The sequence below is a fragment of the Diaphorina citri genome, unplaced genomic scaffold, assembly GCF_000475195.1.
Source record: "Diaphorina citri unplaced genomic scaffold, Diaci psyllid genome assembly version 1.1 scaffold1087, whole genome shotgun sequence".
Lineage (NCBI taxonomy): Eukaryota > Metazoa > Arthropoda > Insecta > Hemiptera > Psyllidae > Diaphorina > Diaphorina citri.
The window spans coordinates 87,161-100,137 of record NW_007378516.1 but is presented as its reverse complement, the minus strand read 5'-3'; the positions used below and the strand labels follow the sequence as shown (position 1 = coordinate 100,137).

The following is a 12,977-nucleotide window of genomic DNA, read 5'->3' as shown; positions in this document are numbered from 1 at the left end:
GGATCAAGGAGCTCAAGTAGTGGAGGGAGGGTACCCTATACCTCACGTGTTATAAAAGCGTATCCTTAAAAAAATGTAAACAAACCGCCATGTTGTGCTCATAAGAGTGGCGCGAATTTCAAATTTTGAGAACCATCGTTTTTATTAGTGCATACTTAGAAGAAGCAAGGTAGAAGAAGCATTCAACATTATTGCGCGCTGGCTTCTTGATATTTTAATTTGTCATTTTTTTCTCTCCAGTCCTGGGACATGAAGCTTATCCACAACGAAAGGGTTAATATTTCGAACTTTCTCACTCTCTCTGATTTCAGCCAGTCCCGGGATGTGAACCCGGGGGCTTATCAGGACCGCAGCTTGCAATGCAGATATGGGGACCCGAGGTTGCCATGGTGATGCTACTGGTGGTGGGGGCCCTGGGTGTAGACCCCCTCACCACCACGACCAGTAAGTATATTCAATAGTTGTTGATAGATTCTCAGGGCTGCCTGGAAGAGACTGACAATAAACACCGACCCTATTTAAATAGGAAAAGGCTAGAAAGAAGAAGGGAAGAAGGTGATAGTTTCTCAGAAACTCAAATAGTTTCTCAGAAACTCAGATAGTTTCTCGGAAACTTTTTTTTTTATTAACATATGAAACTTGAATAGTTTCTCAGAAACTCAAATAGTTTCTCAAAAACTCAGATAGTTTCTCGGAAACTCAGATAGTTTCTCAGAAACTCAGATAGTTTCTCGGAAACTTAGATAGTTTCTCAGAAACTCAGATAGTTTCTCGGAAACTTGAAATTACTTTCAATGAAGATTAGAGGTTGGATGGAAGAGAATGTCTCAGGCATTAATCCCGTTCTGTATTTAGAAAATTTTGGTGTAGTATTATGTAGTAGTCAATATGCTCACCGGATAATCAGGAGGGCTTTAGTTCAACCCTAGGTGAGGTATGGAATTTCATCCCCAAAATGTTTGAATAATAGTGTAGGTACCTAGAAGGGGGACTTTTTAGTTATATTTGAGCAGTATAAATAAACTTTTTTTTTAAGCCATGGTGATGCTACTGGTGGTGGGGGCCCTGGGTGTAGACCCCCTCACCACCACGACCAGTAAGTATATTCAATAGTTGTTGATAGCAATAAACATTCTGGCAATAAACACCGACCCTATTTAAATAGGAAAAGGCTAGGAAGAAGAAGGGAAGAAGGTGATAGTTTCTCAGAAACTCAGATAGTTTCTCGGAAACTTGAAATATTACTTTTCAACTTTTTTATACAACACAATGAAGATTAGGGGTTGGATGGAAGAGAATGTCTCAGGCATTAATCCCATTCTGTATTTAGAAAATTTTGGTGTAGTATTATGTAGTAGTCTGGTCAATACGCTCACCGGATAATCAGGAGGGCTTTAGTTCAACCCTAGCTGAGGTATGGAATTTCATCCCCAAAATGTTCGAGTAATAGTGTAGGTACCTAGAAGGGGGACTTTTTAGTTATATTTGAGCAGTATAAATAAACAGCCCGTCCTTCCTTTATTATTACGATAGTAATAAAAAAAGGTATAGTGGACGGGCTATTGTATTCGCTTCGGTGTCATCAGTCTGTCCCCATAGAAGGCTTATCCAAAGCTGGTCGACCTATATATCAAATTAAAGGTCTTTTTACCTGGAACACGAAAATGGTGGTTAGATAACACTTCAGTCGATAATTTAAGACCGGTTTTCGCGTCACCTATGTTAAGCTACGCCGAGCAAGGCCAATAAATGGATGGGTGACTTATTATATTGGGAATAAAGGAATAAAGGGAGAACGGGCTCTAGTCTAATCATTACATGAAGTAAAATCGAAAAATCAAATGGGAATAAAGGGAGAACGGGCTCTAGTCTTGATTTTAAATCATTACATGAAAGTAAAATCAAAAAATCAAATCAAGAATATTAATAAACTGAATATTAAACAAATTAGGTAGGTACATAAGTATATGTAGGTACTGATTTTCTCTAATCACGATCGAATAAACTACGGGCTAAAAAATTCCCGGAGGGACGGGCCCAGCTTGTTCTCTCCTATTCCTTCTCCTCCTCTTCTCTCTTCACTAATATTTCTCTTCCTTCTCCTTTCCTTTCTGTCCAATTCGTTCTCCTCCTCTTCCTTCTCCTCTCTCTTCTCTCCTACCCTGAAATTCTCTCATGACTTCATCAAAGCTTGACAAGAAGGTATTCAATCTTGTGCTTTTCTCTTTGCTTTTCTGAGAGAAGTAAAAGATGAGGGTTTTTTTCCTACCTCATGAATACGTAATGAAAAACTACTTTGGCTTGATGAAATATCGGCAGAGAGAGGTAGGGGGAATGTTGTGGAATAGGAATACCCTAAGCAGCGCCAGGGTCTACGTTAATCAGACTATTCGAAGGTAGAATACCTAGAAGAGAACGGTCAAACTTTCTTGACATGGCGGGGCGGAGCGCTACCGCACTTCTTAATATACGAATAAGTATACACAGGTGCTCGTACATTGTTTATCCTGCCAGAATGAGACTGAAAAGTCCCTTTTTTCCATAGTCTAATACATCGAAGTCTTTTTAGAATTCAGAAATAGGCCCGAAAATCCCAAATAGTCAGCACAGCTTTCTATCAGCAAAATATCAAGACAAGTCCAGTCCACAATAGTCTCAAATTCTATAGGTCCCATAGGGTGTGAAACGCCAGGAAAAGAGAGAAGATGAGAAAAAAAAAAACCAAAGGAACGAAAAGAGAAAGAGGAGAGGAGGATGAAGAAGAAGAAGAAGAAGAAGAAGAGGAAGAAGAAGAAGAAAGGGAAGAGAAGGAAAAAGAAGAAGAAGAAGAAGAAGAAGAAGAAGAAGAAGAAGAAGAAGAAGAAGAAGTGAAGGTGAAAGAAGAGAAGAAAGAGGATTAGAAGAAGAAGAAGAAGAAGAAGAGGAGGAAGAAGAAGAAGAAGAGGAGGAGGAGGAAGAAGAAGAAGAAGAAGAGGAGGAGGAAGATGGTGAAAGAAGAGAAGAAAGAGGATTAGAAGAAGAGGAGGACAAGGAAGAGAAAAGGGAGGAGGAGGATAGGGATATGTGACAGGAAGAGGAAGTTTAGGGATTGTATTTTCACTTGTCCTCTCACATAAATAACAAATAAGGGGATGTGGTTTTGATGGACTTTAACATGAAATCGCACTCATAAATAATTCGCATAAAAAATTTGGAAACAGGAAGTGTGTACTCTTGAGGCTAGGGTCTTCGTATAATCACCCATCCGGAAAGCAGCATTTTTTTCATGTCCATACCTAATAGCTACATCACATACCTATAGTCCATGCATAGGTAGGCTTGCCAAACGTCCCGAATTGGCCGGGACAGTCCCGAATTTAAAGGGGTGTCCTGGCGTCCCGTTCCAGTTTTTCATTTTGGGGCGTTTTGTCCCGAATTTCCGTTTTTGTCCCAGAAAAAATTCGGGACGCGTTTTTTAACTTTAAAAATTCGCGATTATGTTCGCGGATTTCGCGATTATGTTCGCGGATTTGGCGATTATCGTCGCGGATTTGGCGATTTTGTTCGCGGATTTTGCGATTATGTTCGCGGATTTGGCAATTATGTTCGCGGATTCGCGTCCCGAATCGACTTTTTGGATATTTGGCAAGCCTATGCATATCGATTATGTTCGCGGATTTGGCAATTATGTTCGCGGATTCGCGTCCCGAATCGACATTTTGGATATTTGGCAAGCCTATGCATAGGTAATATCAAAAGGCAAACTTTCACGACATAGGGTACAAAGGTAGTGTTGGGGGAGAATCCCGCGACCTTTAAAAAATGTTTCTGATTTAGTTATCTACAGATGTACGTACCAGGCATAAAGGCCATAAAGGTAAGTCCCTCCCCACCTACATAAAAACAAATTCTTCCGTGCTCATTTATCAACACCCATCTTTCATATCAACTCCATCTATGTTTCTGATTTAGTTATCTACAGATGTACGTACCAGGCATAAAGGCCATAAAGGTAAGTCCCTCCCCACCTACATAAAAACAAATTATCCTCCCTTCTCCAAAACTCATTCACACCTCTCTCCTCTCGCTCTTTTATGGCTTCCTCCTCCTCTTCCGTGCTCATTTTACAACACCCATCTTTCATATCAACTCCATCAATTTCCAACTTAATTTCTCCTTCTCTTCCTCTTTCTCCTTCTCCTCCTCACTAGTTACTTCATATGTCCATCAACTATCCTTCAAGCTTCAACACCCACATCCTTCCCTCCCCACCCCATACATATCACCAGAGAAGAAGTGGGACAAAGCTCCTCCTCACTAGTTACTTCATATGTCCATCAACTATCCTTCAAGCTTCAACACCCACATCCTTCCCTCCCCACCCCATACATATCATCAGAGAAGAATAGGATGAGGGGAAGGAAAAAGAGGAAGGAAGAAGAAAAGTAGGAGAGGAGGAATAGAAGTAGAAGTAGAGGAGTAGGAGAACGAGGTGGAAGAGGAGGGGAAGAAGAAGGAGGATGAAGAGTATAGGAGGAAAACAATCATGAGGAAGAGGAGAAGAGGAAGGAGAAGAAAGAGAAGAAACAGAGGAATAGAAGTAGGAGAATGAAAATAAGAAGGGGAAGGAGGAGGAAGATTAGGAGAAGGAGAAGCGAAAAAAAAAAGGATCAAGAATAGGAAAAGAAGGAACAGTAGGACCCAGTGCCCTAAAGGAGTGTTGTCCTAGGAGTTTAGGAGTTAAGGCGCCTTTGTTTCGAATATGCCCGCAACCCGCAGTATCTGAGAATGTCTCAGACAGTCAACTTCGGGAGGTGCGCCCGTGGATAAAAGGCGAATATAATCCGTGTTTTCGACCGTCGAAACGTGTTTTTAGAGGGAGGTTTTTAAAGGTCCTTTTTCGATTTTTTTATCGCACACTTCAGGGCGTGAATTTTTTTTTCGGAAATTTCAACAAATATTCCGCGAGTTCCAACTAATTTTCTGTGATTTCCGACAAAGTGTGCATAAAATTTTCGACGGCAAATTTCGACGGGCCGTGTTTCAGTTTTGTGCTAGGAGTTTCCCCACGTTCCTCAATACTTGGCATTCTGCCAGCTAAAACGAATAGATGCAACTGTTCTGCCATCTTCTTCTGTCAGAAGACAAAGTGGGGAGGGGAGGAGGAGGAGGAGGAGGAAGGGCAGAAGAATGGAAGAGGCCAGAAAGGAGGGAGGGGAGGAAGTAGAGGAGTAGGAGAACGAGGTGGAAGAGGAGGGGAAGAAGAAGGAGGATGAAGAGTATAGGAGGAAAACAATCATGGGGAAGAGGAAGGAGAAGAAAGAGAAGAATGAGGAGAAACAGAGGAATAGAAGTAGGAGAATGAAAATAAGAAGGGGAAGGAGGAGGAAGATTAGGAGAAGGAGAAGCGAAAAAAAGGATCAAGAATAGGAAAAGAAGGAACAGTAGGACCCAGTGCCCTAAAGGAGTGTTGTCCTAGGAGTTTCCCCACGTTCCTCAATACTTGGCATTCTGCCAGCTAAAACGAATAGATGCAACTGTTCTGCCATCTTCTTCTGTCAGAGGACAAAGTGGGGAGGGGAGGAAGAGGAGGAGGAGGAGGGAGGGCAGAAGAATGGAAGAGGTCAGAAAGGAGGGTGTTGGAGAAGGGAGAGGAAGAGAAGAAGAATAGGAGGGGGGAGGGGGAGGGGAAAGAATATAAAAGACATGAAAGGAGGTACAGTGGAAGCAGGGGCAGGAGGAGGAGGAAGGAGAAAGAGCAAGAGAAGGAGGTGAGATCTGAAAGAAGAAGAGGAGGAGGAGTAGATAGAAAGAATGGAAAAGAAAAGAGGCAAATGCTCCTCAGCTCCTTGCAGGGTCGAACAAAGACTAGCCGGGCCACAGTGGTAACGCCAACAATCAGACCATCCTCACTTCTTCTCTTTTTCCTTTTTCTTGAACAAGATACTATCAATGTAGTCGTATTTATTTGCCTTCTTAAAAACAGCTGACCCCGGGTCCCCTTTAGGAGCCTGGGCCCGGTGCAAATGGGGCCGAATGAACACCCTGTTGACGGCCCTGGGACAAGGGACGAAGGGGATGGAACAAAAAGCTTGCCTTCCTAGTTGCTAGCTGTGATACTTCTGTGACATTGTGATGTTCACTTGTGAGTTTTTTGCTCCCCCCAAGTTTCCCGGAAGATGATGGAAGCACTGATGGACTTTTGGGGTCTGTGGAAAAAAGACAATGAATAAGGAAACCTACGACCTAGCCTTCTTCTTCTTCCTTCTTCTTCTTCCTCTTCTTCTTCCTTCTTCTTCATCTTCTTCTTCTTCTTCTTCTTCTTCTTCATCTTCTTCTTCTTCTTCTTTTTCCTCTTCTTCTTCTTCTTCTTCTTCTCCTTCTTCCTTCTTCTTCCTCCTTCTTTCTTCTTCTTCTTCCTCCTCTTCTTCTTGTTCTTCCTTCTTCTTCTTCTTCCTCTTTTTTCCTAGACTAGCTAGAGATTTGATACAGGGAACTGTAACTGTTAAGGCCTTATTGTCCCAAAAGCGAAGTGAGAAAGAAGGACAGGATAGGAGAAAGTCAGCTGTTCCGGGAACGAACTTTATTTGTTTAGGATCAAGGAGCTCAAGTAGTGGAAGGAGGGTACCCTATACCTCACGTGTTATAAAAGCGTATCCTTAAAAAAATGTAAACAAACCGCCATGTTGTGCTCACAAGAGTGGCGCGAATTTCAAATTTTGAGAACCTCGGGTTTATTAGTGCATAATTAGAAGAAGCAAGGTAGAAGAAGCATTCAACATTATTGCGCGCTGACTTTTTGATATTTTAATTTGTCATTTTTTTCTCTCCAGTCCTGGGATATGAAGCTTATCCACAACGAAAGGGTTAATATTTCGAATTTTCTCACTCTCTCTGATTTCAGCCAGTCCCGGGATGTGAACCCGGGGGCTCTTTTTTATTAACATATGAAACTTGAATAGTTTCTCAGAAACTCAAATAGTTTCTCAAAAACTCAGATAGTTTCTCGGAAACTCAGATAGTTTCTCAGAAACTCAGATAGTTTCTCGGAAACTTTTTTTTTTATTAACATATGAAACTTGAATAGTTTCTCAGAAACTCAAATAGTTTCTCAAAAACTCAGATAGTTTCTCGGAAACTCAGATAGTTTCTCAGAAACTCAGATAGTTTCTCGGAAACTTTTTTTTTTATTAACATATGAAACTTGAATAGTTTCTCAGAAACTCAAATAGTTTCTCAAAAACTCAGATAGTTTCTCGGAAACTCAGATAGTTTCTCAGAAACTCAGATAGTTTCTCGGAAACTTTTTTTTTTATTAACATATGAAACTTGAATAGTTTCTCAGAAACTCAAATAGTTTCTCAAAAACTCAGATAGTTTCTCGGAAACTCAGATAGTTTCTCAGAAACTCAGATAGTTTCTCGGAAACTTTTTTTTTTATTAACATATGAAACTTGAATAGTTTCTCAGAAACTCAAATAGTTTCTCAAAAACTCAGATAGTTTCTCGGAAACTCAGATAGTTTCTCAGAAACTCAGATAGTTTCTCGGAAACTTGAAATTACTTTCAATGAAGATTAGAGGTTGGATGGAAGAGAATGTCTCAGGCATTAATCCCATTCTGTATTTAGAAAATTTTGGTGTAGTATTATGTAGTAGTCAATATGCTCACCGGATAATCAGGAGGGCTTTAGTTCAACCCTAGCTGAGGTATGGAATTTCATCCCCAAAATGTTTGAATAATAGTGTAGGTACCTAGAAGGGGGACTTTTTAGTTATATTTGAGCAGTATAAATAAACTTTTTTTTTAAAAGAGGATTGACAGAGGGAACTGTAACTGCTATGGTCTTATCGTCCCGAAATCGAAGAGAGAAGGAAGACAGGATAGGAGAAAGCCAGTTCCGAGAACGAACATTATCCCATCAGGATAAAATCCGCCCCGGGCGGGAATCGAACCCGCGGCCTAGCGCTTACAAGGCAGACGCACTACCAACTAAGCTAACTAGGCTGGCGTAAATAAACTTTTACTATTATTAAAATAACTAGGAATCAAAGTGTAAATTTCCAGTTTCCTATATTGACTAAAACTTGTACTATACTTATAATTACTTTATCAAAGAATTTCTTGAGTCATTCTCTGCCACTTAACCCCTTCGTGTTCCAGATTCAATGGCGGGACGAGGCGAGAAGAAGTTCGGAGACAAGTGCGTGGAGACCAAGGAGTGCGGGGTGGAGAATTCCTTTTGTGACGAGGGGAGCAAGCAGTGTCAATGCCTACCCGAATTTTCCGTCACCAACCACTATGACAAATGTGGAACTGGTGAGTCGAAGGGTTAAAGTTTTGATATCATGAAAGAAATCGGGTTTATTGCCAGTCTAGTTACCACTATGACAAATGTGGACCTGGTGAGTCAAAGGGTTAAATATTAGACTTTTGTTATTTTTTCTTTTTTAAAGAGGTTTGGGCTTCATATTATAAGGAAGACTGTAATGAAGACCAAGTTTTCTAAGAGGTTTAATAGAGGTAACTGTAGGTAACTAACTGCTGAGGTCTTATCGTCCCGAAAGCGAAGAGAGAAGGAAGACAGAATAGGAAAAAGCCAGTTGTCCTGAGAACGATGTGTTTCCGATAAAATCCGCTCCGATTCTAGGACAAGTTGGTGGATACCAATGAGATCTAAAGGAAAGCTCTTTTCTATTTAGTCCATTATCCACTTAATCCTGTCATCTCCTTGTCCACTTAGTTCCCTCTTCCACACATCCACTCATTCTCCCCTTCACCTTTGAACTTCTCATCCGGAGATGAAGTTTTTGGCATAATTATAACGAAAAGCCCCTTTTCCTTAAATCGTCGTCTGAGAAACAAAATCGCCTCTAGATAATTTTTTAAAATATTTTCAAAGTGATAATATATTTTGAAGGTGTGTTCAAAAATAGTCGACCGCCCGTCGATCAACGAGGAAAATCTATGTTGTCAAGGCAGTGTACCTACGGTTTCAGTCACCGTCGATCGACGATGGCGTCGACAATGTGTGGACATAGCTTTACAGAGAAAACACTTTGAACCTGTGGTCTCTTCACCTTAAGAGGTGGGACATGGAAGGAGCCCTGATATTATTTCTGGGCGCCCAAACAGGTTCAAACCTCACTCCTTCCAACACTGTGAGACAGTCTGTCTCAGTTGTCTCACATCAAACACGGAAAGTAAGAAGTACCTAATTTTTGTTCACAAACATGTCATTTGTGATTTATGGCGTTGTGTTATGATTTTTTTCATCAAACTGTTTTTATTAAACTGAAGAAAATTCCTCTGAGAATACAAACTTGCATTTTTTATGACCTCATTTTTTATGGCTTTCTTTCAAGTGACAGGGTTTTCCTGAAGGAGCTCTATCTTGTCCCTATGTAGACTGTAGATACCCTTTAACCCTACCTGTAAGTACCTATCACACAGAATTTGACCGAGGTTCACCTGCATGAACAGGTACTTTGGTGATTATTTGATTCATGGCCGTGGCCCAATTAAACTCGGTTTAAGTTAAACTCTTGGGTAAAAGAATCTGATTGGCTGAAAATTTTGAAATCAACCAATGAGATTTGGAGCATCCCTTCTCAAGCCACAATTTTTGCCTTTCCTTGCTGAAATCCTGGATACTTTCCTGCAGCCTTTTCCCTCTATTTCTACATAACAATCGATAAATACGTTGATACACAGTTTCGCTTCTCAACGGACGAGCTTTGCCTATGCTTGCCTCATAATACGCTCATGGGCTCTTATGCTTGCCTCATAATACGCTCATGGGCTCTTATGCTTGCCTCATAATACGCTCACGGGCTCTTATGCTTGCCTCATAATACGCTCATGGGCTCTTATGCTTGCCTCATAATACGCTCAGACCGTCTCGTCTACGTACACCGGTTCTGAGTCTGAGAGAGAGTCTCTCAGATGGTCTGACAGACCTAGGTCTCTCAGGTGGTCTGACAGACCTAGGTCTCAAGCTTTTCTCGCCATCCGCTACTCACGTTCCGACTGGCTGACAGACTGTTTAATTTCGTTTGGTAGGTAAATCTGTCACATCCACTAATTTAATTTGGTAAACATGTCACATCCTCTAATTTCGTTTGGTAAATCTGTCACATCCACCGATTTCATTTGGTGATTTTGTGACATCCACGAATTAAATTTTATTAATAATGAAAACCTGTCTTGTTTTCCTAATTCTAGGACAAGTTGGTGGATACCAATGAGATCTAAAGGAAAGCTCTTTTCTATTTAGTCCATTATCCACTTAATCCTGTCATCTCCGTGTCCACTTAGTTCCCTCTTCCACACATCTACTCATTCTCTGTTTTGTAGTGCAATAGCCCTAAACATAATACTTTATGTTTCCGAAATCCCAAGTTCTACCTGTAGCTGACTTACAACGCCAAACGTTCGTCAAGTCATAGCGTCAGTCTTTTACTCAGGCGATTTTGCCCGTCTCTGCCACTTTCCCATTTTTTTCTCCTCGCTCCTCGTTGCTTAACATCGGATGACTTGACGAGTGCCGCGTTAATTAACGAGCTCCCGACTTCTTCATGCATTTCATCTTTACGCCATCTTGAATCAAGAATAGGTAAGGTAGGCTTATAGGTATACCTACCTGTTCCTATAGGGGTGCGTTGGTTCTCTGCCACTTTCCCATTTTTTTCTCCTCGCTCCTCGTTGCTTAACATCGGATGACTTGACGAGTGCCGCGTTAATTAACGAGCTCCTGACTTCTTCATGCATTTCATCTTTACGCCATCTTGAATCAAGAATAGGTAAGGTAGGCTTATAGGTATACCTACCTATTCCTATAGAGGTGCGTTGCTAGATCAGTAGGTAGGTAAGTATCTAGGTGCTGGGCAGAGAGAGAGGGAGAGAAAAGAAAAGAAGGAGAAGAAGAAGAAGGAGAGAGAGAGGCCCCACTCAAAATGGGTGAGTTAATAGCTTGCCGCTGAACGGACGCTGAAACCCCGATCAATAAAGACCTCAGCACCTAAACCTCTATTAAACCAAAGTTCAACATGTTTTAAAAAAGTAGATTTTAGGTACAATTTACCTACACAAAATTTCATTAAGTACCTACCTACATACAATGTATTTTCTGTTGCTAGTCCTTGATTGACAGCTATCGAGTGATGTATGTTTTAAAAGTTTATGACGGATAATTACCCTAATATCGAGGTTGTGGGCAGTGATTTACGAGACCTTGTTTAGACTGCTGGGGTAAAGGGACTAGTCCTATACGGGCAGGATAAGCAAGGTATATTCATTTTACCTTGAGTTTCGAATCCCTATTCTCTCCACCACTGGTCTCATAATTATAATAGACCACTCGGGTGACTGTGGTGAAAGACTGGAAGGGTGACGGTCCTTCATCATCGTATTGTCACTCATTAGTACCCTCTACTTCTTGCTCTTTTCATCCTGTATCCTTCCCTCTTTTTCTTCCTCCACTTCTTGTTCTTCTCTGTACCCCTCCCTCTTTTTCTTCAATCACCTCAAGGCTCGAAAAATGGACTCCAAGTGTTTAGTTTTAACTTTAACAACCGTTGAACTATAAAAAGATAGGTAGTTATTTGGTTTTAGCTGTAAAAATTGATGGCCTGCAAGTCCAAGCATCTTTTTACTTTTTGAAAATGTACGCAATTAGTATAAAAGTGTACCTACGCAATTACACCAATGTGCATCTTTTTCAAAGTCTATTTTAGGTAGCATGTCCAAGGTCGTTCTATACGCAACTAGTATGCATCCAGAGCTATGGTGGGTTATAGCGGGGGCTATAACAATGTTAGAAGGTACATGACGTTAAGGGTGGGGCGTTAGAGGGTGGTAGGTGACAGTCTTTGTATGTCTTACTCTTTTTCTTCCTCCTTCTCCTCCTCTCTATCTTCCTACTCCTCCTCCACTTCTCTTCTTTCTTCAGTTTTCTTCCTTTCACTTTTTTCTTCTCACACATACTCTTCTTCTCTTTCTCTCTACTTCCTCCACCTCATTTTTATTATTTCCCTTTTTCTTACATTTCTCTTTTAAGCTCAACATAACGGTTATTGCAGACAATTTTCTTTCGTGGTATTATGTAGATACTATGTACATACCTACTTGTAGGTTACAGTTCAGTGTTCAATACTACTTAGCATAATACGCTCATGGGCTCTTATGCTTGCCTCATAATACAGAGGAGGAGAAAGAGCAAGAGAAGGAGGTGAGATCTGAAAGAAGAAGAGAAGGAGGAAGAGAAAGAGGAAGAGGCGGAGAAAGAAGAGGAGGAGGGGGAATAATGGAAAAGAAAAGAGGGAGTAGGAGCACGGAGAGGCAAATGCTCCTCAGCTCCTTGCAGGGCCTAACACAGCCTAGCATATCATGAAAGAAATCGGGTTTATTGCCAGTCTAGTTACCACTATGACAAATGTGGACCTGGTGAGTCAAAGGGTTAAATATTAGACCTTTGTTCTTTTTTTCTTTTTTAAAGAAGTTTGGGCTTCATATTATAAGGAAGACTGTAGTGAAGACCAAGTTTTCTAAGAGGTTTAATAGAGGTAACTGTAGGTACCTAACTGCTGAGGTCTTATCGTCCCGAAAGCGAAGAGAGAAGAAAGACAGGATAGGAGAAAGCCAGCTGTCCTGAGAACGATGTGTTTCAGATAAAATCCGCTCCGGTGAAAATTGAAGAGATCTAGTTTCTTTTACTCTTTTCAAGACTTTTCTGAGGTCGGGCAGTCAAGTACGTTCAGTTTTGCCTGTGACAGCCATGCATAAGCATCTACTTGAGTGGGCAGGCCTAGAAACCAAGGTCATCAAGGAAAAAAAGTATTGTCCCTTTTTTCATAAAAAAAGCTTCTTACTCTTCTTAGAGTTATGATCTCTGTTTCGTTCTGGTATAGCTTCTCATCTTGACAAGATAATACTGCTATACAATCATTCTCTATTACTGATTTTACTCCTTGTCTAAACTGTAGACATAATTGTCTACA

The 12,977-nt window shown here is 40.9% G+C and overlaps 1 protein-coding gene across 1 annotated transcript in view; it reads left to right on the top strand.

The window, feature by feature from the left end:
* Window positions 1–311: 311 nt before the first annotated feature.
* The window catches only part of LOC103514133, a gene marked incomplete at its 5' end in the record, with an annotated part of 88,041 nt that continues 75,375 nt past the window's right edge, over window positions 312–12,977 (top strand). The window contains 2 exon segments of the mRNA XM_026827179.1: window positions 312–444; window positions 8,143–8,298. Of these exon segments, the coding sequence (XP_026682980.1) occupies window positions 360–444; window positions 8,143–8,298 (241 nt within the window).